This window comes from Anolis carolinensis, chromosome 4 (genome assembly GCF_035594765.1).
Source record: "Anolis carolinensis isolate JA03-04 chromosome 4, rAnoCar3.1.pri, whole genome shotgun sequence".
Classification (NCBI taxonomy): Eukaryota; Metazoa; Chordata; class Lepidosauria; order Squamata; family Dactyloidae; genus Anolis; species Anolis carolinensis.
In genome coordinates this window covers 63,001,058-63,027,958 of record NC_085844.1, presented here as the reverse complement: position 1 = coordinate 63,027,958, position 26,901 = coordinate 63,001,058, and the positions used below count along the sequence as shown (strand labels likewise).

The following is a 26,901-nucleotide window of genomic DNA, read 5'->3' as shown; positions in this document are numbered from 1 at the left end:
AGGGCTTCCCAATGTTTAAAAACTATGCATATTTGTAGATAATAATGCAGCGCAAGCAGTAATACTCTTTTTCATTGTATGCTGAATTACAGATGGGTCAATGGATTATCCTTGGAAGGAGAAGCAGTCTCACCTTTAAATTAATTGTAGCAGAATATGAGGTTGGGGCCGGGATCCTCTTATATGCTTGTAGTACAGTGTAAATATATATAGGAGATGAGGCAGCAACTACAGTTTGCAGTTAAGTCACCTGTAAAAAATGGAACTGCCTAAGTTGTTTAATTCTAGTGTAATACTCCAGCATAAACCTTGATGTATTCCAACATTCAGTTGGAATTACAGTGAAATGTCACATTCCTATCTAAACAAGAGATAGCAATGTGGCATTCCACTTTACTTCCCCATTCTGTGTGGATCCCAACTTACTTGCATCATATTTTGTGTCCTTTAGGAGTCCTGTAACCATAGATATAGGATTAAAACTTCATGGTTGCAAAGAATGAAATGGAATGAAGAATTAGTCCTGGTTGTAAGCATATGCAATAAAGTAGAACACATCTCCACTGATTTCAGAAAATACTAAACCTTATATATTTTTTTCTGAATAAGCATCACATCTCTTTATTACAGATATATCTTGTTAGATCCTGATTTAGTAATGAGCAAACCCATTAAAATAAATAAAACGTAAGTTAGACCTTTACTGTTTACATTCTTCTGTTTTAGCTTTGTCCTGGTGAACAGTGTTGCACTGGAAGGTGATGGCTGCATGATTTGCAAAAATGCAGAGACAAAGCTAATGGAACTCTCCCACAAACTCAACTGCTCACTGCAGGTAAGGATATATTTAGCTTCTTAAAGAAGATTGGCCATTTCAACAAATGGTTACATCAGTGCTGAGAGACTCTTGTTCAATTAAGGCTGTTTGGGGCCTTTCCTAGGAATTGCAGTGCCTTAGAAAAGTTATCAATTTGTAGATTTGAACTATCATAGTAGTTGGGGGATGCTGGGAATCATAGGCTAAAAAAAATAGCTTTTCCAAGCCTCTGTTGTAAACTTCCATTATGCATATAGTTTTTACATCTCATGATTTTTCCTTTTTACAAGGTTGTGCTGTTTTACTTAAGGTTAGTTAATAGGCTTATTCCATTGAGAACCATTTTGAGGGAACAATCTGTGGGGAGGCAGCAAGAGATGGCTGAATTGGGTTTCGTGTGTAATTGTGGTAGTTGCAAATAGTGGCAGTATCTGGCCCTGGATGCCTTGACAACCGCCAGAATGTAGAATGCAGCCTATTGCATAAGCAATTGCCTTTGATAGAATCAGCTGCTAGACTGTGATATGACGAGATTGCTGAATGGCTATAGGAACTGTCTTGAACATTTTTAGAATACAGTAAGATCCCTCTAATTGTTGAACTCGTATCATCTGAACCCCAGGGAGAAATGGTCTAAGAATTTCCTAGGACTCCCCAGCACAATGTTATCATATGCTTCTCAAGGAAATGACCATAAATTGCACTAGAGTAGTGGTTCTCAACCTGTTATCCCCCAGATGTTTTGGCCTTCAACTCCCAGAAATTCCAGCCTGTTTACCAGCTGTCAAGATTTCTGGGAGTTGAAGGCCAAAACATTTGGAGACCCACAGCAATAAACCTTTCAGTATTCAGGTTTTCAGCAAGCAGCTATTTTCTGTTTTTGGAACTTCCCAGCTTTGGAGCAGAATATGAGCATGGCCTTGTCCTTATGCCATTGTCTAGATCTGATGCTCTTATCTCTTCTGTTTTTCCTCTGAAACCTTAGAAACAATTCTTTCATTTGATCTTCTATAATGTAATATAGGATGCAAACCAAATTTTGCTTGACAGGAACAAAATCAGAACAGGAAAAGGTGCCACGACGTGGACAGACTTCCATCTTCAGCTCCAATTTTGTTACAGGTGTGTTGAGAGATTATGATAAAGTGGGGTAGCTCCTTCCACTTCATTTAGCCTAAATTTCTTTAAAATATAATGGATTATTTAATCCTTGTTTAAAATCCTTTCAGCATTATCCTTTGTATAGAAGAAGTGACTCAAAATGTACAGGGGAGGATTCTGCTCCTCTGGAGGAAAAGAATGACCTTTTTAGAGAGAGGTATGACGTGGTTTCTCAGGAAGCTTCCCAAAAGGTAGGTTCAGTCTTGTTCTAACCCCATTCTTTATATCTAGCTTTCTATCGTTTTTCTCAAAGATGTACAGGTATCCTTTACAATTAGGTAGCAGTGGGTATACTTTCTGTAGAGTAATCCTTTTCCTATATTGTTATAAATTGTGACTATAAATAGGTGTGCATTATATATGTATGGCTATTATCAACAAACAGGCTGAAGGACTTCAGGATGATATCTTTCCCAGTCATATATTCCTTGGGGAACTTATGCTTCACAAATTTCGTCCCATTCTTTTGCTATATTTAGTAACTCTGCTTTTGTGGTGGAATCATCAATGTACAGTAATGGACATCCTCTTCGCATGGCTTTGTGGTGGAGTAGCTCTGAGAACTACTTCCTCTAAAATCAACCGATGGGATTTCCAGCAAGAATGGAAAGGATGTTGCCCTTAAAGGGTTCGGAAGCCACAGCTGGTGCAAAATGGTGCTTACTGTGGTTCCTTGGGCTTTAGAAACCATTATGTATGTAACTAGTATTTAAACCTACTTCCGGATTGCTTTTGCATTTGATTCTAGTCCCTAATATTTATTTACCATCATAGTCCTGAATGGCTTGAGTCCAGGGTGTCTGAAAGACTCTTTGATCCTGTCTGGAATTGGGCATTTTCAGTAGAGGCTCTGTTGCATATCTCCCCATGTTTAGAGGCTAACTGCCGGGCTGTGGCGCAGGCTGGATAGCAGCCAGTTGCAACAAATCACTCTGACCAAGAGGTCATGAGTTTGAGGCCAGCCCGTGCCTGCGTCATCTCTGTCTCTGTTCTATGTTATGGCATTGAATGTTTGCCTTATATGTGTGCAATGTGATCCGCCCTGAATCCCCTTCGGGGTGAGAAGGGCGGAATATAAATACTGTAAATAAATAAATAATACTGTACACCAAACTAAGCTTTTCTTTGTAGGAGCAGCTGTGGGCCTTTTCACACATCCATATAACCCAGACTATCAAAACAGAAAATCTCACAATATTTCTGCTTTGAACTGGGTTATCTGAATCCACACTGCCATATATTCCATTTCAAAGCAGAAAATGTGGGATCTTATTCAGCTGTAAGGAAGGAGCCAGTTAAGTCTGGCTCCATCCTTGTTAACCTCCTGGTGGGCACCCATACTTCATTACTGCATTTAGACTTGCTTTCTAGAATTGATTTTTACAATTAAAATCTATTTCATTTTGGATAACTTTAGATAGTAGGATGTCCAGAAAAGGAATGATCCAGATAAATGTGTTTCCTTTTGTTGTGATTTCATTAACATTTTAGTGGAGTTGCAAAATATGTCATCTAACTTTCACCAAGGGAATGGACTCCAGCTGCTTGTTCAGGGAGATGACATTACAGTTAACACCAATAGCCAACAGAAGCATCCCCAGGGAACTATTGCTGTTCACAAAACATTAAAAAGCAAAGTTAATATCTCCACATATTAACATTTAATATACTGATGTAATACCTTTCATGTTTTTACATCTTATGACGGTCAAGAGGTTAGGGTTAAGGTTCAGAGGGAAACGTCTGAGAGCAGCCATTCTTCTTTCAGCTACTGCTCCACTTCTTTATGGTGCTCAGCTGCAAAAATAAGCCAGAACCAGTCTACATTTGCTAGTAATATTCATGAAATTAAAAGGAAAGAAAAGCAGGTGGTCATGGCCAATTGATGCATTTGAACAATGACTTAGGCTCAGTTCTTCTTGAGAGGCAGGTAATAATTATTCTTGTTGTTAATGTGAGGGAGGGGGAGGCGATTCTCTATTATTTGATAACATATGTTTATATGGAGGTTTTTTCGTGTCAGGAGTGACTTGAGAAACTGCAAGTTGTTTCTGGTGTGAGAGAATTGGCCGTCTGCAAGGACGTTGCCCAGGGAAAGCCCGGATGTTTTACTATCCTGTGGGAGGCTTCTCTCATGTCTCCACATGGGAAGCTGGAGCTGGCAGACGGGAGCTCACCCTGCTCCTCGGATTTGAAACGCTGACCTTTTGGTCAGCAGTCCTGCCAGCATGAGGGTTTAACCCATTGCACCACCGGGGATTCCTATGTTTATATGTAATAATAGGCAACAGATTTACATTAAGTAAAATAAATGAGACATAACTAAGAGTAAGTATTATTCTTTTTCACATTACATGGCAATGTTTCTCTGAATTGAGGGACTTCTCAGTGTCTGCAATGTCATTCTCCATTGCAGTTGCTGTGGTGGTTTCGTCCTCGCCTAATCCTGAGTGGACATACCCACAGTGCCTGCGAAGTGTTGCATAATGGGAGAGTCTCAGAAATCAGCGTTCCCTCGTTCAGCTGGAGGAACAGAAACAATCCTAGTTTCATAATGGTAAATTTAAATATTTTTTTTATTTTCTCAGATAATTTTTTTCATAATATAAATCAACATAGCAATCAGCTATTTTCTCAGACTGATGCTACCTGTAAAAAAGCAAAACAAAACAGCTCCTCCCGTCCTCTCCAAAAGTACACTTACGTTGAGTACAAAGCACCCACTTTATAAAGTACATACTCGGGGAGCCATCCAGCTTGTATAGTGCAAAGACATTTTTGTGGTTTTTAATAACGATTTCTAAATACAAGCATCTTTCGTATGTTTCTATAAAGAGGATGCAGTGTAAACAATTGACTGCAACAATCATCAGTAGTCCGCAACAAACAGTATTAAGACTTGTTTTTGCTTGGCTGATTTATCCACAAGACCATATTTATCTGCATGGTTCTTTAATCTTTCAAAAGTGCAAACTATATATCTCATAGGGCAGCAAAATTCTATTCAGGCGAACCTATTTCACAGTTAGCTTTACTTTGGGTATACTAGGTCATCACAATTCTCAGTAGATTAACCTGAAACACAAAAAGTTTCCTGGTTCTAAAACATGTACATTTCTACCTTCAAAAAACCAATTCTATGTTTAGTTGTCCAGCCTCTTGTGCATGGGAAGGGCAAATCAGTTCTCTATAGGGACCGTTTTTTAGTTTATGTATAAAAGATCTTTGTGACTCAGCAAATAACACAAATGTTAAACAGTTGGAAACTTTGAAACCATATTGCCTCTTCAATATTGTTTGGGACGATTACTGACCAATAATTCAGTTTATTTCAGAATGACATTTTTCCAGCACTCTGAAATATAGATGGTTTTCTTATCTGTGATTTTCCTTCCCTCAAATACTACAAGAACATTGCTAATCTGGTCTTGCCCCTCATGTGATCTCAAAAATGTTGTCCCTCAGATACAAACAGCGAATTTCCAACACAGTTTAAGCGCCTTTAATCACATTGATACTAATGTGCTCAAAAGGGTCTAGTTCATTGTTGGACTGTGGCCAGTAACTGCAATGTGATCTGAACCTGTCAATATTATTATTTTAAGCTTTTGTGATCTTATTTGGGAACTTAATTCCTTCACATGGCTCAGTATTGTTCTAGTGCTTAACAGCAGAGTGTTTAGGATGAAGGGTTTCCAAACTGTCCTAGTCTCTTTGTTTGCAGTGCAGTTGAAAGCACTGACGCTGTGAAAAGAACTGAGCTCTTCTACCAATGGTACCGCTTTAAATCTTATAGCCGCTTGTTGCGCACCGTCTTCTAAACCATTGTTTCTATTTCTTAGGGCAGCATAACGTCATCAAACTTCTCTCTCTACAAGTGCTTTCTTCCCTGTGAGAATACCATTATTACTATCTACTGTACAGCAGGAGTTGTGCTTGTGGTCTCCACACTAGCTCACTTTCTGCCTTTCGCCTCCCTGTTCCATTTTGTTCAGCATTTAATCACTAAGTATAAAGCACTATGAAGAGTCAGACACTTGTAATCAGTCACTGACACACCAAAGCTAAAGAACAGTCCATCAGACTACATTCATGCCAGCAAATGCGTACTTGAATTGCTAGCCCAAAAGGCAAAGTTTGCCTTTACATACAGAAATTCCTAGACAATTGATATGACTTTTAACTACAGGATAATTTAACTGTGAACGTTTCATGCTGTACAAAAATATTGTATTCTACAATCAAATGAATCTTTTTTTTCTTGCTAAAGTGTTTGTATCAAATATGTATATTAAAAGTTTGTAACTGTACACTATGTAAGTCCTACAAGCCTCCTCTTGTGTCTGCAATAGTGCCCTGTACTGCTTAGAGGCTTAATCTTTCTAACTGGAAACAATTTTAAAGTGTTATTGCTGCAGGACCATCTCATGTGGTACTTCTTTTCCTTGATGTCAGCAACAGAGTTGATGTAGAGTTATTTTACAGTAAGTATTTTTTAAAAAAAGGCTATTGGGAAGGGGAGTAGCTTCAGATGAGTCCTTTACATTAATGAAGTAATTTAAGATGGCAGTCATGTGATACAGTCATTAAAACTCCTTGCTAACAGGCTTGCAGAGTATTGGCAAACCAGGCTGAAAGCCGAGGCCAAGCCTCTTGAGTGGTTGAAATAAGCCATGTGTGGTCTTGTGTATCCCTTGTACGCAAGTCAAAAAAGTCTTGCTAAAGTTCTCTAGAACAGGGCTTCTTAAACTGTGACCCTGGCTATATAGGTATATAAAAGTATAAAAACCAAACATATACTGATAACAAATCAGCATTTGCAAGGCTTGCCAAACAGGCTGACTTTTCTTTTTATGAAGTACAGCTGAAGAGTTTGCAGAGTCTATTGTAAACACTGCGCAGATTTGTGTAGATGTGTAAAACAGCCACTAGGTGGCAGTCAGAATTTTTTTGTGAGCCCCCCCCCCAAAAAAAAACAAAAAAAAAAACATTGAGCTCAGGGGACAGCATTTGAGGTTAAGATCTATTGTTTAAGAAGCAGTGCTCTAGAAGAAGATTTGAGCTTCGACTCTTCCTACCTGCATGGGGCATACAGAGTTCGGATCCCATGAGACATAGCGTTCTTGATGTCCTTCTAAAGGGAAATGGTCCTGTCAGATCACAACATACTTGGATCCTAGTCCTACCCAAGTCAATGACATTTACAAAATATGGTCTAATCCTCCTGCTAGTCCTGACTATAGAGTTAGAACTACAAGTCGATTTATTGTTAAATAACTGATTCAGTGGGTTTACTGTACAAGAGAATTGCTGGCCTATTTGTTTAGGATGGAATTTATGGATGGGGACTATACTAAGCCACACAAAGTGCTGAAGCTAAATTTCTGAATCTGCTTATTTTTCCTGATGAACTCACATTTAGAATATGGATGAATCAATGCCAATATCTCACAACCACTGCAGACAGTTGCATCACGACAGTCCTTTGGCTGACTTGACTTACAGGATATAGACCATGTTGCACATGGAAAGGGAGAAAACTAAAGATGACCGCAACTTCCCCTGCCTGTCCCCTTTCAAATATTCTCCTACTTTTGTCACTTAGTGGAGCCACGGTTTTCCTTTTCGGAAAGGGAAGTAGGAATTTTGAAGTAAGTGTTTTTAACATTGTAGGAACATGCAATGATTACTATTACTGAGATATTGGAAAATGTTGAATGGGACCAAAAGTGTTAAAGGGTTGCAGTAAAAAATTACTAATTTGACCCCTCTGTAGAATTACAACCACACTGTGCCTGTCCAGTATTTCGGAAACAAAACAAAACAAAAAAACAGTCTGGGTTTATATAAACAAGCATGCTATCCTTATTTAAAAATTCATTCACATTGTGTGGTTGAGAAGCGTTCAGAATAATTTGTTTTGAAATTTAAATTAACAGTGAAGATAATCCAGATGATAAGTAATCTATGAAGTTATGTTGGCTAATACTTCTAAATCCGTTATTGCAACTACAAATTTAAAATGTTTGTACAGGTTATTTTGGACACAGGAAACTATGTACTCTGACATAACACCTATGCATAAAATATAAAGCAGTCTTACAATTACGGAGCAGGGCATGCCTTATTGCTACAGCAATTCTTGCTTTTATATTGTACTGTACCACAACTTATTTTGTGAATGTCATTTGCATAAATTATTCAAGTTTGAGAAATATTCACACATTGTGATTCTACAATATATTTAAAATAAAACATTTTTCTAAGGTCTCTTTATTAAGAGAAATAAAACTGTCATCTTGTAATTCTCTTAGGGCCAGACACAAGGGTTACACCTTTTCTCCTTTCCTTCGATTTGCACAATGAAAGCGGCCGTTGCAACAAAGATAGAAGAGCCTTTATGTAGTGGTGCTTCTACAGGTTTCACAATCTGTTCAATTGTGAAGGGTCTATGAATGACCAAAGAATTACTGAACAAAGTTATTAAAGATAAAACAAGATCCTTGATTCCCATAAAACAACACCAGGTTGCAATTTGGACACATGAATCAATTTCCATGTTTTAAAGCTGAGACTGAGAGAAAGGCATGTTGCTGCAGTATCTGGTAGCAGCAATAATTTACTTGGAAAGGTAAATGACTAACTTTGCATAATTTATAATTTTTTATACTAAAGAGCAGTTCTTTTTATATAAACCAGAAAACCCCTAAACTCTACAGAGAATTTTTTTTACCCTCCAGTCTCTGCTGTAGGTAAAGTTGACATCAAGCTGTACAGCGCAGTCAAAAACATACTTACATCTTAGCTCATTTTACAGGTACAGCCATAATCAAGGCACAAAGATCTTCTACAAGTATTTTTCTTCAATAAAAGTGTACAAAATAATATTACACTTTACAGTCTGTACAATATAATAAACCAGCAATAAAACAAAAAATATATATATTATATATATATATAGGGAGAAGACTGTTGTCCAAAAATGATCTAAACGAATTTGGTCATTTGTGGACAGAAGAAACAATGTAAGTGAGGGTGGATTTTTCTGCCTAGGTGCCATAGGCGGAAAAAGTAGCTCTAAATTCAAATGCCTGAGGTGTGTAGAGACTCCTTGCTCCAGACCTCCAGAAAAAATTGCTTCTCTTCCCTGTGCCTAATCTACTCTATTTCCTGTGCCAAGAATGGCTTTAAAAAGAGGAGGTCACTTCATCCGTTGACCTGCAACTCAAGTTATGTTAGAAAATTCTGACAGTGTAATAATAAATATTGTGATGCTGCTACATCTCTTGTATACATCCTCAGCAGAACTCCATAACCCTGAAACAAAGTGCATTATTCTTTTCCTCCCATCCATCAAGTACTCTTCAGCGTCATGGTAGAAAAGGAAACCCACACACACAATAGGTATGCCATGGTGTCACCCAGCTAGCAGATACCGGCTTGAACCAACAAACCTGCTGAACAAAAATTAGCAGGTTGTGCCCAATTATAAATAAACGAAAATGCAACCAAACTGAAGGAAACAGAGGTAGCCAAAGGCCTTAGTGGAATGACAAAGAAGTGGCATATAAAAAATTACAGCACACACATTGTCCCCTAAAGCATGGACTGGGTTGAAAGGCTAGTCAAAGTAAACAAACTGAGGAGGCAGATGTATCTATGTAGTATCTTCCTCTACTTCACGTGAGGAACTCTAGAAAGAAAATGTTTAAAACCACAGGCTCCATGGTGTTTTTTGTTTAGTTACAATAGTTCGTACTGGCGAAGATGCATTCTCTGAATGATGTCTCTACAGTCGTTGAACACTCTGCGGATGTTTTCTGTGTCAACTGCGCATGTGAAGTGAGGGTAGCAATAATGCTTCCCATCTCCGGTTGCCGTGCTTATTCTCTGCAGGAGATTAAAAAAAATACATACAAAAAATACTTTACTCAAAAGGCAGATACTGCATTTTGTAACAGACAGTAAAATAATAGAGGCCTGATTTTCACAGATCACAAAATGGAAGCACTTTGTATTGAATGTAACATAAAGAAAACACCCAAGCATACCCAAAATATTAAATACAGTCATTTTGGCATGGAACTGACAATAGTACTAGACTGTGAGTTTTCCAGGCTGTATGGCTATGTTCCAGAAGCATTCTCTCTTGACGTTTGGCCCACATCTATGGCAGGCATCCTCAGAGGTTGAAAGGATGCCTGCCATAGATCTGGGCAAAACGTCAGGAGAGAATGCTTCTGGAACATGGCCATACAGCCTGGAAAACTCATCGCAACCCAGTGATTCCAGCCATGAAAGCTACTGCTTCAGAGACAACATTCTTGTTAAGTAAGACTTTGGTTAAACCCACATAAAAATACAGATGACCAACTCTGTTTATTTTCTAATCTCATCCCCTACCAACCTAAAAAGGAAAGAATACTTTTCTTTGGACCACTCTCTGCTTCAAGCTTCTATATCCTGAAAGATCTGACAGTCCTTCTTTAGATCTTGGAACAATAAAGAAAAACAAATTGTTCTCATGGGGAATTTTGTGTGTATTTCATTCTAATTAATTTTGACTGTTCTGTTCCCCCCTTTTTTCCCTATTTACTTATCTGGAGCTATGAGCAAAAAATGCTAAGCCAAAGTTTGGCATTCCCAGGATGACTGAACATGCTGGATTAAATAATTATCATGCCAGAAAGAATAGAAAAATAATAGGAAGGAAGACAGAACTGTACATGACTGTCTCTCTAACGCAAAGGATGGCATAGTTATGTACAATTATTGTATTAGATGGTAGGAAATATTGCATTGGTTTATGTATTTTGGCCAGATCATGAGAAGACAGGAAAGATTGCAAGCATTCTCTCTTGACGTTTTACCCACATCTATAGCAGGCATCCTCAGAGGTTGTGAGGTATAGTGGAAAAAACTTGGGTTTTCCAGTGGAAATGAAGGGATTCGTGGGAGAGGGATCGAAGGAATGTGAAGATCCATACAAGCTGAGATACTTGCAACACAAGTATGACAGAGTTGATCATCATGTGGAAAAGGGGGATAGTAGTCCCATATTGCCAATATTGTACAATGAAGGACCTATTATACAGTGCACGTGTCAAAATGCAGGAGCCGGAGGCTGAATCCAGCCTCATTTTATGTGCCACCCGAGGCTTTAATTGCCAGGGCAACATACCGTAGTTATGTTTATACGGTCTTACAATTACAAATGGCTGTTTGGAGGCAACAACAATGTGGCCATCAGTGCAAATGAATTCAACACCCCTGTTCTATAGCATGTAAAATATTATGGTAACCCTCTGGTTCTCAGACATGATTTATGGAGAGAATCATGCAGACTTGTAAAAGAAAAAATAATACTATTACTTACTAAAAATTCATCCCGGATAAAAAATTTTGCTCTTGTAACTTTGGGGTCCTCTCCTGCATCTGGTGTTGCTGTTGTGACCATGGAAAGAAGTCAATAATACGATACCAGTAAGATAAAGGAGCAGATATTCAAGATAAAGGCAGTGAATTCCAACTATTTATTTTAATTTTCTTTCAATACACGTATGAATTGGGTACTGGAAAACAGAGAGAGCATACAATACAGTACAATGTATTGTATATACAAATATGAATTACTATTGAAATGAAGCATATTAGGCTGGCTGTTGTACAGCTGGTTAGTAGCCAGCTGCAATAAATCACTACTGACCGAGAGGTCATGAGTTCAAAGCCAACCCGGGTCAGATTGAGTTCTCGACCATTAATAGCCTGGCTCGTTGTTAACCTAAGCAACCTGAAAGACAGTTGCATCTCTCAAGTACAAAATTTAGCTACCGCTTTATGAGGGAAGGCTAATTTAACTAATTTATGACTCCATAAAAACTTCCATTAGCGTGCGGAAGAATGAGGAAGTACTCCATCAATGACTCAGTGTCACAAGTGGATGAGGAAGTGGCAACGCCCCCTGTGGCTGGAATCGAGCATACCCTCATGAAGCCGGAAGCTGGAAAATGTTAAATAGCCTCTGTGTCTTTGTCAATATGTTATATATCTAATGGCACTGAATGTTTGCCATGTATATGTACATTGTGATCCGCCCTGAGTCCCCTTTGGGGTGAGAAGGGCGGAATATAAATACTGCAAATAAATAAATAAATTGGAGAAACCTTTCTATAGGGGGTATCCCATCACAGAAAAACCCATCTTCCAGTTTATTGCTAGAGGTAAATGTGGAGGATGTGGCCTTTGATGGATTGCAATGGTCAGATCTAAATAGGCACCTGCCCAATTGTAACTTCCATTGTCCCTCGAGCATTGTATCGTAACAAACCCAAGGGCACGATTAGGGCCAGCAATAGATTAGGATGAGGAATAACTTGCCTAGTGAATGAATCATCTAGGCATCTAGCTAAAGACTTTTAGAACTGCTTCTGATTAAGTATTTATTCAAAATTATTTTTCTGATATCTTAAATATTTTTACCTGAGATTAATTAAAAGCAGCTCTATAATATATACAACCATAGCAGATATACTGATTCTTTTTTAAAAAATCATGTTCGCTTTCAGGTCTATATGGTTAAAATTCATTCAAGTTTATATATGGCATACAAGCTTTAAAGGAGAACAAGTATTTAGCTCTGTCATAGCAGAATTAAGAAACTCACCATCTTCAGGTACTGTGTATCTTGCAAATTCAGGAAAATAGTCTTCAATTTTAGACTTCCCTGCCAAGACTTTTTCAGCCAGCATGTCTTGTTTGTTCAGAAACAAAATGATTGAAATCGTCCGTAACCACCTGTAAAATACAAATGTAAATAAGGACTCAAAGATAACTGATCAATAGCTAACTAGTTATTTTTCATGGCTCACAAATGATGTCCATCTTTAATCAGATTGCAAAAGCTATTTTTTGACAAATCCCATAATTTCCCAAACAGCATGGTGGCAGATGAATTCTGGGAACTGTAGGCCACAAAGTTTCCTAAGCTATCTAGTCTCCAGTGATGTGTAAGAGCCAGGCTCAGCACAGCAGGCTAAACCGCTGTGCTGCAGAAAAATCCTGCCGAAAGGTCAGCAGTTCGATCCCGGGTTGAGGTGAGCACCCGCCATTAGCCCCAGCTCACCTGCCCACCTAGCAGGTCGAAAGCAGAAATGCGAGTAGATGAATAGGTACCGCTTTTAGCAGGGAGGTAATAAAGGTGCCCTTAAGGACATTGATTAATTGGAAGAAGCTCCTCGGTATGGAAGATGGAGCGACAGTACCCCCTGTGGCCAGAGTTGAGCACAGCATCCAAGATGCCGGAACTAAGATGGGAACAACTGCCTTTACCACTGTTTGTCTGTTCTTGTTAAGTGTATAATCGGCATTGAATGTTTGCCTATTTATGTACTATGTAAGCTGCTCTGAATCCCCTTCAGGGTGAGAAGGGTAGGATATAAATACTGTAAGCATAAAATAATACACTGTTTAATATTTAAAATTATTCTAATATTTATTCTACATTTTCCTTGTTTAATGCAACATACTTTTTTGTCACAGCACCAAATTAATATAATGTTGTTCTACATAGAAATCCTACCTGTTGTTCCAGATACTTTTGAAGAGATCCAGAGACTCCCGTAATCTGTTGGTGTTATTATCTTCCCTTATGACCATGTTGTAGCTGCTACAGGCCACAACGAATATAATAGCTGTGACATCTGTGGAAGATCGTATCAGGGACAGCAGAGGAATAAAAAATATTAAAAAACTGTGTCATGCAAAAGTTATAATAATTGCTCAGGCTTGTTTTGCAATGGTAATTAGAAATATAAGCTGAGTTACATAGGCAAAATTATAGTTTTTCTAAACTTAAGAATTCATCATAGTCTATGTTAATACACAATACAACAGAAAGCAAGAATAAGACAGCCTGAGACTAAAATGGGAAATGTGAAAATATTACTTTACCATTAAAACATTGGATCCATTTTCTTCTTTCATCTCTCTGACCACCTACATCAAACATGCTGTTGAGAGACCACAAATTGTTGCTCTTTTATTCTCAGTATTTGAAGCCCTTGATCATTCAAACAATAAGTAATATTTCAGTGACATTTAATCAGACGTGAATTACAACAGATAGGCAATGATGGTAGTTTATTTATTTTAAATTGCCCCTCTCCCTTTGCAAGGATACTGAAACATACACTATAACTGCCTCTACTTTACAAAGCTGGGCACAAGTTATAAATTAGTAATGTACTCACTGAAAGTTTACTTTATCTACTTGGAATCTTGTCTCAAAAATCCCGGATGTTAAAACCCTGCATCTTAAGAGATCCTGGAAATAGGAAACAGAATCACGTGTTACATTTTCCATATAAAAACATATAATAAGTATGAACAACAAGTAAGGCAAACCTTTGAAAAGTCACTAACTATTAGAGAATAATCAGATATAAACATTTTTTAAAATTAGGTTTAAATGCTGACTGGGGCTAGCTTTAGGGAGCATACTACGCCCCTATTAAAGCAGCTCCACAGGCTGCCGACAAGTTTCTGGGCCCAATTCAAAGTGCAGGTTATTACTTATAAAGCCCTATACGCTTTGGGTCCAATCTATTTTTGAGACCGCATCTCCTTCTATGAACTGGCATGGGCTTTGAGATCTGCCGGGGAGGCCCTCCTCTCAGTCCCACCACCGTCCCAAATTTGGTTGGTGGGGACAAGAGCCTTCTTGGTGGCGGCGCCCTGGCTCTGGAATGCCTTCCCTAGAGAGATTAGGTTAGCCCCTACTCTCCAAGCCTTTTGGTCTAGTATAAAAACTTGGCTTTTTAAACAGGCCTTTGACCGTGATAATGGTTAGATGTGAGGAATTCGCGATTGCTTCACTCTGGCACTTGGATTGCTAATTTAAGACTTTCAGTTTTATCTGCAGGCACTGATGCATTTTATGAATTTAAAAAAATTTATTATGTAATTTTATGCATGTTTGCAGTTGTAAAATTATGTTGTAATAGTCTATATGTTTATGCATTGTTTATTTTATTTTGGCACTGGTAGCGCTTCTGTGAGCCGTGCCGAGTCCCTTTGGGGAGATGGTGGCAGGGTATAAATAAAGCTTATTATTATGACTATTATTTTTGATACACAACAAGATTAGTACACAGCAAACAAGATCACTATGCTGGCTGTTGTATTGGATCACATGTTGGACCCTTACCAATAATGCATGCAGATCCGAGTAGGGTGACCTTTTGCAGTTGACAGAGGGTAATTTTGTGTTTAAGTGCAGGCGAAGGTCTTTAGGCACTGCACCTAGTGTGCTGATCACCACTGGGACCACCTTTACTGGGGCTTGTGCTACAGCAGGAAAGGGCAAACTTTTTGCCATGGGGCCATATTATGGGTCTGGCTGAGAGGGCTGGGCTGGGAGGGGCAACAGGACCAGGGGTCATGCTCAAGTTGTCCACCTCACGTAAGGACAGGGCTACTCACACTTTTGTTACATAGGGAGTATAACAAGACATACGGTGACTGCCCTGATCCTCCTCCATGATCCTCTGCCCCCGATCTTTGGGCTGTACTCTCAGCATTGTGCCAGGCGGAGGGCGAGACAAGCGATGGCCAAGAGCGCTCCGGAGGGCTCTTAGCTGCTGTGTCTTCCTCAGGCCATACCTCTTGGCATAAGGACGGGGCTGCTTACAGGGAAAATGAGGAGGGCCTGAGGTAAGCACGCACAGAGCCGCATCCGGCCCCTGGGCTTTAGTTTGCCCATACCTGGGCTAGAGTCTTTGCAGTTCGATCTTTAAATCCGCGTATCATGTCAGCTTTTCTAGTTGTTTCTCTTCAACCCTGCTGTCGCCTGGGATTGCAACATCGACAATCCATACTTTGTTTATTATTATTTATAAAATTATTACTATTACTATTATTATTAGGTTGTGCCTCTCCACATCAGCAAGTGTATGAAGTACTGAGTTCTCTCCTTAAATTCCTGCAGGCGTTAAGCATCATTGTGTGCCTCACAAAAGTGAAAAAGGCTGACACATTTTAGTTGTGAGATGTCACCAGTGTAAATGATGCATGACATTTGCTTTAAAATACTGTCCAGAAATCTGTAGGAGATGTACAGGAGTCCAATAGAACAACTTTAGTCTTTGAAGAGCTGACTTCCCATTACATCACAAATTTGGTTAAATATTCCCAGCAATTTGAAAGGCTGCTGTGTGGCACAGGGATAAAAGCAAAAGCCCTGGAGGGCTCACCAACCATTTCCCAATTCTACTCACCTGATCTGTTGGTGTGTAGTCAGGCATACTGACACTGTCTATTCTTTCTAAAAAGCTGGAAGAAAACATATATGTTAAGAACGGAATAACTAACATCTAAACTACAAAATCCATTGCTCCATCCCCATTGCTATTCTTATATACTTGTAGAAATGGAAGAAACTGCCTTTAGATTGTGGCTGGGGAAAAAAAAGATAAATGTCATCATTTCTCATTCATCTAGTATACACAGCAGTATGCATTAATGTTGTTTTCCAAAAAAATACACAAATAAACTAACATATTTTTACAAACGCCCATTTAACCACAGTGTTGGCGCTGACTATCAATACGGGATGAAAGGTGTAAAGAAATGGAGGTCAATTGGGGAGGAATGCCAGGACCTTTCCAGGCTGTTGCTCAACTGCAAGATCAAGATGTCACTTCTCCAGGAACGTCTGCCATTTTAAAGATTCCGCTTTTATGAAGAATGCCTTCCCTGCAGGCTGAGTGATCCTCTTTTCATGCATACGAGTGAATGGCATTTAGGTTTCAGAGGAAGACTAGCAGCCTCTAGCTGTGCATCCCTACAGCAAGCTTATGCACATCCACACGGGCCTTTAAATCAGGTGCTGATGAATCAGTTCGGTTCATGACAGGTTGAGCTGACATGAAATGTGTTTACTTTTAAAATATTACTTCTTAGAAAGTTCTAGCTGCATCACGCCTGAACTAAATTTTAATTTATAAACTACATACAGATCCCACTCCTTGAATTTATACTTTTATTTTTCCTGTAAGTTGAGTTATTATATCCATTTGTATATTGTATGTAAATTCAAAATGATGCTTTACTCTGAAACCTTAATTTGCCTAGGTGTTAAACCACAGTAGTTTGAATAGCCTTTATGTTGACCGTCACATAAAAAGGCATAAGGATAAAGTGACTCCAAAGATCTTTATTGAGATAAGGTTAAAGAAAGTGATACAGTAGAGTCTCACTTATCCAACATAAACGGGCCGGCAGAACGTTGGATAAGTGAATATGTTGGATAATAAGGAGGGATTAAGGAAAAGCCTATTACACATCAAATTAGGTTATGATTTTACAAATTAAGCACCAAAACATCATGTTTAACAACAAATTTGACAGAAAAAGTAGTTCAATATGCAGTAATGCTATGTAGTAATTACTGTATTTATAAATTTAGCACCAAAATATCACAATGTATTGAAAACATTGACTACAAAAATGCGTTGGATAATCCAGAACGTTGGATAAGCGAGTGTTGGATAAGTGAGACTCTACTGTACTTCTAACTTTAAACATATTTTCTAGGGACATGATCTAAAGCATTTCAGTGGAATATACCTCCAAATAAACGTGCTTATTATTATTCCAGGCTGCAAACAAGTTAACTGTTCTGCCCTGCCACAAATACTCCCTGCAGATTAGTAGCGATATTCCTGATCTGAAACAGATGCCTATAGGATTTTTCAATAAGTTACTTGGTTGGGTTCTATGCAAAGGACAAACAAGTTAATCCTAATTAGATTTCCATGTACAGGCAGTCCCCAAATTACCAACAAGGTAAGATCTGTAGGTCTGTTCTTAAGTTGAATTTGTATGTGAGTCAGAACAGATACATTTTTAAAGTTTAACTCCAGCCACATACATAAGGGACGGCTTTAACAGAGCAGGTTAATCACCAGCTGCAGCTGCAGCAAATCTTTCCAACCAAAAGGTTGACAGTTCGAAGACGGGTCAGGGTGAGCTCCTGATGTTCAGCCCAGCTCCCCACCCACTTAGTGGATCAAAAACAGCAATGTGAGTAGAGAAATAGGAACCTCATTAAAGCGGAGAGGTATTTAGGTGTTTCAATGAGAAAAGAAGGGAAACGTTTATAAACAAAGAAAGCTCTTTGGCAAGGAAATGGAGCAACAGCACCCCCTGTGGCTGGAACCGAGCACAGCTTCCAAAGACGCCAAATAGATGGGAAAAGCCTATATAATATCTCTATCTGTTGTCTGTCTTGTCATTGTATAATCGGCATTGAATGTTTGCCGTATATGTGTTTTGTGATCCACCCTGAGTCCACTTTGTCATGAGAAGGGCAGAATATAAATATTGTAAATAAATAAATAAATGATAAAGCTTCAGTGGAGACACCTTTCTCCCATGAGAACTCTTTCAGGAATGAATTTCCTTTCCGAGGGGAAGATTTCTCTCACTTCCTGTTGTCTCACCCTATTCATAACTAGGCGTTGTGTGTACGTCAGATGTTTATAACTTGGGACTGTCTATATTGTTCTTCAACTGGTAACATAGGTAAAGATTTGGTATCAGAGGCATAATGTGTAATGAATAAAAGTAGGTTCTTATACCACAAAAAGAAGTTCAATTCAACACATTTCAATGAACTCCCCCCCCCCCCCATCTCCCAAATTTAACAATGTGCTTAAGTGAGCAAACAAAAACATTTTGAAACTTCTAGACATCTTTCACCAAGCTCTATTTTGTAGCTGGTAAGGCAAACATATCTGCTTTCACCTGTTTCAGTTCAGAATGCTCTTTGATTATAGGTTAACTATAAATCCCAGCAACTACAACTCCCAAATGACAAACTCAACTCCCCCAACCCCACCAATATTCAAATTCGGGTGTATCGGGTATTTGTGCCAAATTTGGTCCAGTGAATGAAAATACATCCTGCATATCAGATATTTACATTATGATTCATAACAGTAGCAAAATTACAGTTAGGAAGTATATGAGGAACAGTATTAGGAAGGTTGAGAACTACTGGTCTAGGTAAAGGTAAAGGTTTTCCCCTGACATTAGATCTAGTCGTGTCCGACTCTGGGGATTGGTGCTCATCTCCATTTCTAAGCCGAAGAGCCGGTGTTCTCCGTAGACACCTCCAAGGTCATGTGGCCGGCATGACTGCATGGAGTGCCGTTACCTTCCCGGTGGAGTGGTACCTATTGATCTACTCACATTGGCATGTTTTCGAACTGCTAGGTTGGCAGAAGTTGGGCTAACAGTGGGAGCTCACCCTGCTCCCTGGATTCGAACTGCCAACCTTTCTTTTGGTCAGCAATTTCAGCAGCTCAGCAGTTTAACCTGCTGCGCCACCGTGAGCTCCAAGTAGGGTCTAGGCAGCAATAAAAAGACATTGTAAAAAGAAACTGCTTTGTTAACTCAGCTATACTTATACACTCCATTCTTTTAACCTTGATCAGTTTGGTTTAGCATAAACAAGCTCTACAAGTAATTACTAGAAATTACCAAAATGATCCATAATGAGTGGGTTACATGGATTCTGAATCTCTCTTATAGACGAAGCCTAGATGAAAAATATTCTTTAGTTACTGACATTATTACAACTATCTTTAGATTTTCAAGTATCTTTAGCAGGTTGCCTAGGAAACCAGTTGACACTTTCTTTGACAAGCGATCTTTAAATGTTGTCTTATGTAGACAGAGAACTTAAAAGTGCAGATTTCAGTTTGTACCTTTTTTTTTAGTTCCAAAAAAGCTTGGGACTAAGGTCTCACAAATAAGAAAATTAATGTTTACATTCTCTGTAAAGGGATCCCCTTCTAAACTGCTGAAATGGAAAAATGGAGGAAAGTAGCCTGTTGTGTGTCATCTGGCGATCCTAAAAATCCTGGAAGCATGAGATTAGTTCTCCCACTGGCATCTAAGGGACCTTAAAAGTGGTCAGCTTAGCTTGGATCCTCATGCTGCTTCTATCTCAGTGGCACTTGACTCTTAATAAAATTCTTTCCAGGGGAATCACTGGTGGTTACCAGAGATTGAGCTTCATACTCAGCACTGAGAAGCTTAATAGATCTTTCTATATATTTTGTAAAATTTTGATAGGTGCCATTATCAGAATCCTATAAAATATACAGAATGATCTACCGTATTTAGCTTCTCAGTGCTCAATATGGTCAATCCCAGCAATGATTTAAACACTAAAACCCCCAGAAACGGTGCATTTCTGTACCATACTGGCCCTGCTGTGTTTCTAGTCTCCACCATTCACACCTCTCCCTTCTCCTTTTACTTCAGCAGCTCCTTATTCCAAATGCCCACTTCAATGAAGATAAGAGACACACACTTGACTAAGACTTGTCAACTGGCCTCTGTACTCTCTGCCCTAACTTTTGCAGTGGTTGGTTCTCCTACTTCTAATGAAACTGTTAGGTATTGTTATTACCAATTCAGAATTCCCCTTTGCTTCCCATTCCCTTTTCCTTTAGTATACTGTCTATTGTTGCCATTTGTGATTTATGGTAATCGTAAGGAGATCCTATCATGCAGTTTTTCTTTGTTTTTGACTCACTGTGGAGAGATTACAACTCGATGGGTTTCCAAGGATGAGCAGAGATTCAAACTCTATTCTCCAGAGTCATAATCCAGGCTCCAAAGGCTAATACCATGCTGGTTCTTATGCTCCTAAATGTTTATTATTATACGTAATACCCCTTAATCATTTTAGCAGAAAGTATGCAAGAAAATAGTATGGAGCATCTCTTTTGACCTGCAATCTGGGTATTATTTTATTTGTTATAGCCTTCAGGATACTGTCTCAAAGTATGACTTTGCAGGTAGCTGCTGGACGTATCTTTACCAATAAGTTGCTTAGTGTGACATACTGCAAAAGCATGGTTAAATAGTTTCCCCTTCATATTGTATCCATCCCCAGTCTTTCCACTTTCCTCTCAATGATAGTGTGTGAGCTATTTGACGAAAAATACTAAATACTGAATAACAGTATGACCATGAGACTGATACCTGTGGTTTCATTTATCAACATCCAATAAAACATGTCTTCTCTAGACATTTTAAGCTAGTTCAGTGGGCTTGCTATAATAATGATGATGATGATGATGATGATGATGATGATGATAATAATAATAATAATAATAATAATAATAATAATAATAATTTATTTATACACCACCCTATCTCCTCGAGGGACTCAGAGTGGTTTCCAATATAACAAGAAACATACAACAAGTTAAAACCATACAACAATTAAAACATAATACCATATAAAAATAGATACATAAGACATTTAGTCTTGTAACAAGGATATTATCTGCAATTTCCTGTTTCCATGTGAAATCTGGGAAGTATTACCAGTGGATACAGAGCTTGTAGTGTGTAATGAATAATTTTGTTACAGAATTGAAAGACTCAGTCACTAGAAGACAAATTATTAAAAATACATCTCCATTTTTCTTAACACCAAACAATGTTTCCAGTATAACATGAAGAGGCTGCAGGGGGCAGCAACAACTCAATGAAATGTCATTGGTTGCATTTCATTTGGGCAAATGCCAAGGATCATTCCATGCTCTGAATAGTGTACACATCTGGTTTTAAGTCTGGCAAAGTTAACAGATAGTTTTAAAGGGATTTTGCTTTTTAATATTGATTCAAAAGAAGAAAGGACCTCTCATGGTACTGTAGATGATGCTGGATTACAGTTCCCATAATCTATCACCATTGACTTTCCAACAATAGCTGATGACAACTGCAGTCCAATGTATGTTCCCTGCCTGATTTTGAATTCATTTGCATCTAATTAGATTTCACATTGCATAAAGTTTTCATATTTTGCTAAAACGGGATTGTTAATGGTCATTACAAAATAGCAAGATCTCATTACAGTAGGGGACAAACTAACGAGCTCATATTGTTGGACTCCAGCATTCGCTATGCTGGAGATTAATGCTTGGAGCTGTGATCTACATTTGGAGAGCTGCATCATTCCATGATTTAGAGCAGGGGTCCCCAAACTAAGGCCCGGGGGCCGGATGCGGCCCATCGAAGCCATTTATCCGGCCCCCACTGCACAAGGGCAGAAGGGAGTTGGGCTAAATGACCCAAGGGGTCTCTTCTTCTCTTACAACCCTTATTATTATTATTATTATTATTATTATTATTATTATTATTATTATTATTATTATTATTATTTGAAACACAACAAGATGAGTCCATAGCAAACACTCTGCTGGCTGTTGTATTGGACCACACGTCGGACACTTCCCAAGTGTCTAGTGTATCGGTGAATAATACGAGCAGATCCCAGTAAGGTGGCCTTCTGCAGCTGGCAAATGGTAATTTTGTCAGCGCCGATTGTGTTTAAGTGCAGGCCAAGGCCTTTAGGCACTGCACCCAGTGTGCCGATCACCACTGGGACCACCTTGACTGGTTTGTGCCAGAGTTGTTGTTGTTGTTGTTGTTGTTGTTATTATTATTATTATTATTATTATTATTATTATCATCATCATCATCATTGAGGTTGGGTGGCCATCTGTCAGGGGTGCTTTGTTTGTGCTTTCGGTGCACAAAGGCAGAAGGGGATTTGACTCAATGGCCCAAAGGGTCTCTTCCAACCCTCTTTTTTATTATTATTATTGTTGTTTTTTATTATTATTATTATTATTATTGCTCGATGGCCAACTATAGTCTGGCCCTCCAACGGTCCGAAGGATCGTGAACTGGCCCCCTGTTTAAAAAGTTTGGGGACCCCTGATTTAGAGGAAATCCTCACTGTGTTCTTGGGTTAGGGTTACTTTGTTCATTTTGATGTTGCGGCTACCAAAGTAGACTCAGTGTTGACACTAAGCAGCTTCTAGATGGTTACCTCTTTCCTCTCTTTGTAACCTGAGCTCAAAGGGAATGCACCCTATGTGGTGGTGTTCATGTGAGGGGTGGATGCTGGGTCAGTCTAAAGCAGTCCCTGAACTTTGAACACAAATGTATTTATTTCTCCAAACCCAAATCACGAGCACCAGGTTTAGAAATAAAAAGTTTTATTCAATGGATCCTTTATATTACATAAAAAAGAGTCAACCTAGAGCTGTGGTTCTCAACCTGTGAGTCCCCAGATGTTTTTGGCCTATAACTCCCAGAAATCCAAGCCAGTTTACGAGCTATTAGGATTTCTGAAAGTTGAAGGCCAAAACATCTGGGGACCCACAGGTTGAGAACCACTGAGAGGAAGATGTAAACATTCTCAAATGCAAAATACACTATGCCAGTGGTTCCAACTTTTTTTTCTTCTTTTTACCAGGGACCACTTGACCAGGGAGGGACTACTGGACCACGGGCCACTTTGACCAGTGACCACTTGACCAGGGACCACTCTCCAACATTAGTACTAAAAGGGTTACGAATCAGTTTTTGGTCAACTTTAGATTCGATTTGGTTATTTGGGGTGCTGATTCAGAAAATTGCATTGGATAGACCACATCAGCTCTATATTATTACATATAATTTTCTGTTGACAAGGAGATGGCGACTACTGGATGGCATATGTTTAGTATCAGAAAATAGAGCTGATGTGGTCTATCCAATGCAATTTACTGAATCAGCACCCCAAATAACCCCAAGAACAAGCCTAAAACCGCAGACACCAAGACATATCCCCCCCCCCCCCCCGGTATGTCTTGCGGACCTAATTTTAGGTCTTCACAGCCCATGGGTTGGGAACCACTATCTCCTTTTTAAATCTCATTTTTATTCAGTCTTTCCAAGATGTATTATGAATATAAAGGTGTTCTATTTAAGCAATGCTAATATTTTGTTGTACTCCTCTTCCTGTAAAGTTTATTTTAAGAAATATTTTAAATCAAAAATTCAGATGTATTAGTTATTTTCTGTGACAACTTTGGATACCCCTATATATCCATTTGTCCATTGTCTCACTGGCCCAAAGGGAGCACAAGATTACTTGGGAAAAAGCATTCCTTAAAACCCCCATCCGGATATAAATGCATAAATAGGGCAATGACAGTGCTTCTCATTATTTTAGGGAACAATTAATTCCTATGTGACATAAGCAAACTTTATTAAGTACCATACTCCAACCTCATCTTGAACTTATTTCACCACAACTGGCAAAAGGACTCCCTTTTTAGGTTTAGCAGCATCAGTGCAAGAGCCAAGACAAAAGAGGCAGAGTAGCAGCAAATATAGCCACTCTCAAGGAATGCTTATTAGGGATCACACAAGAAAACCCGGCAGCGAAAGCAACTACTGATGATATCACACCTCTATTAAGACAGTATCCTAATTTTATCCACAATATGGTACTTAATGAGTTGCCAACACGGTCATGAAAACAAATCAATACATGCAAATAAAAAATCCAGCAATCTTTCTGTTTCAATAAATAGTGTTTAAAATTATTTGTTATCCTTAGCAGATGTTTTAATTTTTAAATATAAAAGTTGTAATTGACAAGATAACAGATTTTATGGAACGTCTGTTTGTTAGCTAAATGTAAAATATGAACCATATTTCACTGAACAGATATTTTTGTGCCTTGATCAAGTCATTAGCTCCTGCCCTAATACAAACAAAGATTTACATTTTGAACATTATTCATTTACACAGGGAATATAGTAGACTTTCAAGAATTAAGGGTAACTCTCTGAATTATTCTTTGCACAGAATACACAGATTTTTCTGCTGTTATTGCTACATAATTTTCACGTACAAGAAACAGGAGGAAAGAGGTCAATTTTAGACTAGTTGGTAAAGAGTTCATGAAAATTGCTGCAATGTAGCTGATCACAGCACCTAAAGAAAAATTATTTAAAGATATCACCAGTATACACTTGTCAGAGTTTCCCTTTCCTTTCTAATTTTCCTTGATTTATAACTGCTATAAATTATTCAGAGGTATACAAAAATAGTCCACTGTTATTATTTCTGCCATTTAAAGGTTACACATACATCTATAAAAAGCATCACTTATGTCTTCTTCAAGTTGATTTTAGGCACTAGTGAGCTCCGCTTTCCTTTTTTCTACTCCTTCCAGAAGTGCATGAACTCTTAGACTAGAGAACACTAAAGCAAAGCATTCACTTCCCTGAGACTTTTTATATGTTGTTGATGTGTTATCCTATTAGTAATGGTTTTAATATCTGCTGCTGATCTTCCACTGTTTCAGCGGCTTGATTTGTTGTTTTAAAGCCAGCGGTACAATTGTTAGCTGTTCTGGAAATTCCTTTGAAGTTGAAGAGTGAGGATAGATATAAGTAATGGAATATTAGCAGACGTTGAGAGAGGCTCTTTAAGTTGAGAGAGTCCCTTCGGGTGAGAAGGGTGGGATATAAATGTTGTAAATAAATAAAAATAAGCATCATCCTATTAGTATGACCCTGCTTGTGCGTTAATGGCATATACACAAGTGGAACAATGTGTAAAATATCCCAATGGTATAAATACTGGCAATAAAATGACATCAATATGTTGTTGAAGGCTTTCATGACCGGAATACTGATTTGCTGTGAGTTTTCCGGGCTGTATGGCCATGTTTTAGAAGCATTCTCTCCCGAAGTTTCGCCCACATCTATGGCAGACATCCCCAGAGGTTGTGAGGTCTGTTGGAAAACTATGCAAGTGGGGTTTATATATCTGTGGAATGTCCTGGGTGGGAGAAAGAACTCTTGTCTGCTTGAGGCAAGTGTAAATGGTGCAACTGGCCAGCTGGATTAGCACTGAATAGCCTCGCAGCTTCAAAGTCTGGCTTCTTCCTGCCTGAGGGAATCCTTTGTTGGGAGGTGTTAGCTGGTCCTGATAGTTTCGTGTCTGGAATTCCTGTTTTCTGAGTGGTGTTCATTATTTATTGTCTTGATTTTAGAGTTTTTAAAATACTGGTAGCCAGATTTTGTTCATTTTCATGTTTTCCTCCTTTCTGTTGAAATTGTCCACATGCTTGTAGACTCTGTGTAATTTGACATGGTGGTTGTTAAGAGTGGTCCAGCATTTCTGTGTTCTCAAATAATATGCTGTGTCTAGGTTGATTCATCAGGTACTCTGCTATGGCTGCCTTTTCTGGTTGGATTTGTTTGCAGTGCCTTTCATGTTCCTTGATTCGTGTTGGGCGCTGCGTTTGGTGGTCCCTATGTACCGTATACCATGCAGCTATGGACAAGTCTAATTCTCAAATAATGGGGCATCTCTTTTGTGCATTTCAGAAGGGGATTCTTGCTGTTTTTCAACTACACCAAAACAGCAGTGAAAATGAGATCTCAGGGATCTGGATCTGCCTGTTGCTGGGTGCCCTTGCTCGCCAGAAAGCAAGAGTGCATTTACCTTTGGCAAGTTGGTGAGTGCATCTGTGAAAGCCTGTTAATAGCATAAATATGACATATAGATCTGTTTAACCCCATCTGATCTCCCAAGCTGTTCAATATCTATATGAAACCACTGGCGAAGAATGTAAGGAGATTTGGGGTGTGGAGTAATCTGTATGCTGATGACATTCAGAACTCTCCTTTCTCCTTGTTATCAACGTCAGTTGGGGCTGTGCAGGTTTGGCCCAGTGCCTCGATGCTGTAATGGGCTTGATGGTGGCTAATAAGCAGAAGATAAATATTTAGAATGGAGGTTCTGTGGACTGGAGGTTTTCAGTTCTAGAAATGGAATAATCTACCTGATCTTGATGGGACTACCTTCCTCCTGAGGACATGGGAGCTTGTTGACCATAAGAACTGTTCAACAGTGGAACTCACTGCCTTGGAGTGTGGTGGAGGCTCCTTCTTTGGAGGCTTTTAAGCGGAGGTTGGATGGCCATTTGTACTTTTCCTGCATGGCAGGGGGAAGGGGCAGAGGAAGTGTTACAGAAATCTTCAAGATGG

At 38.9% G+C, this 26,901-nt stretch overlaps 2 protein-coding genes across 6 annotated transcripts in view; one reads left to right on the top strand and one right to left on the bottom strand.

Moving 5' to 3' along the window:
- Positions 1 to 26,901, top strand: part of mppe1 (metallophosphoesterase 1) — a 53,101-nt gene that overhangs the window by 11,770 nt on the left and 14,430 nt on the right. For 2 of the 4 annotated variants that reach the window (XM_062980534.1, XM_062980536.1), the window contains exons 6-10: positions 727 to 835; positions 1,868 to 1,939; positions 2,047 to 2,169; positions 4,395 to 4,535; positions 26,239 to 26,369. In XM_062980534.1, the coding sequence (XP_062836604.1) occupies positions 727 to 835; positions 1,868 to 1,939; positions 2,047 to 2,169; positions 4,395 to 4,535; positions 26,239 to 26,369 (576 nt within the window). The other 2 variants (XM_062980535.1, XM_062980537.1) reach the window with 2 other exon arrangements.
- Positions 4,537 to 26,901, bottom strand: part of gnal (G protein subunit alpha L) — a 157,620-nt gene continuing 135,255 nt past the window's right edge. For both annotated transcript variants that reach the window (XM_062980532.1, XM_062980533.1), the window contains exons 6-12: positions 16,252 to 16,306; positions 14,227 to 14,300; positions 13,928 to 13,986; positions 13,557 to 13,677; positions 12,642 to 12,772; positions 11,355 to 11,422; positions 4,537 to 9,868 (exon numbers count right to left, since the gene is read on the bottom strand). In XM_062980532.1, coding sequence (XP_062836602.1) covers positions 9,722 to 9,868; positions 11,355 to 11,422; positions 12,642 to 12,772; positions 13,557 to 13,677; positions 13,928 to 13,986; positions 14,227 to 14,300; positions 16,252 to 16,306 — 655 coding nt within the window. In that variant the 3' untranslated portion in view covers positions 4,537 to 9,721. The remainder of the gene's footprint in view (positions 9,869 to 11,354; positions 11,423 to 12,641; positions 12,773 to 13,556; positions 13,678 to 13,927; positions 13,987 to 14,226; positions 14,301 to 16,251; positions 16,307 to 26,901) is intronic.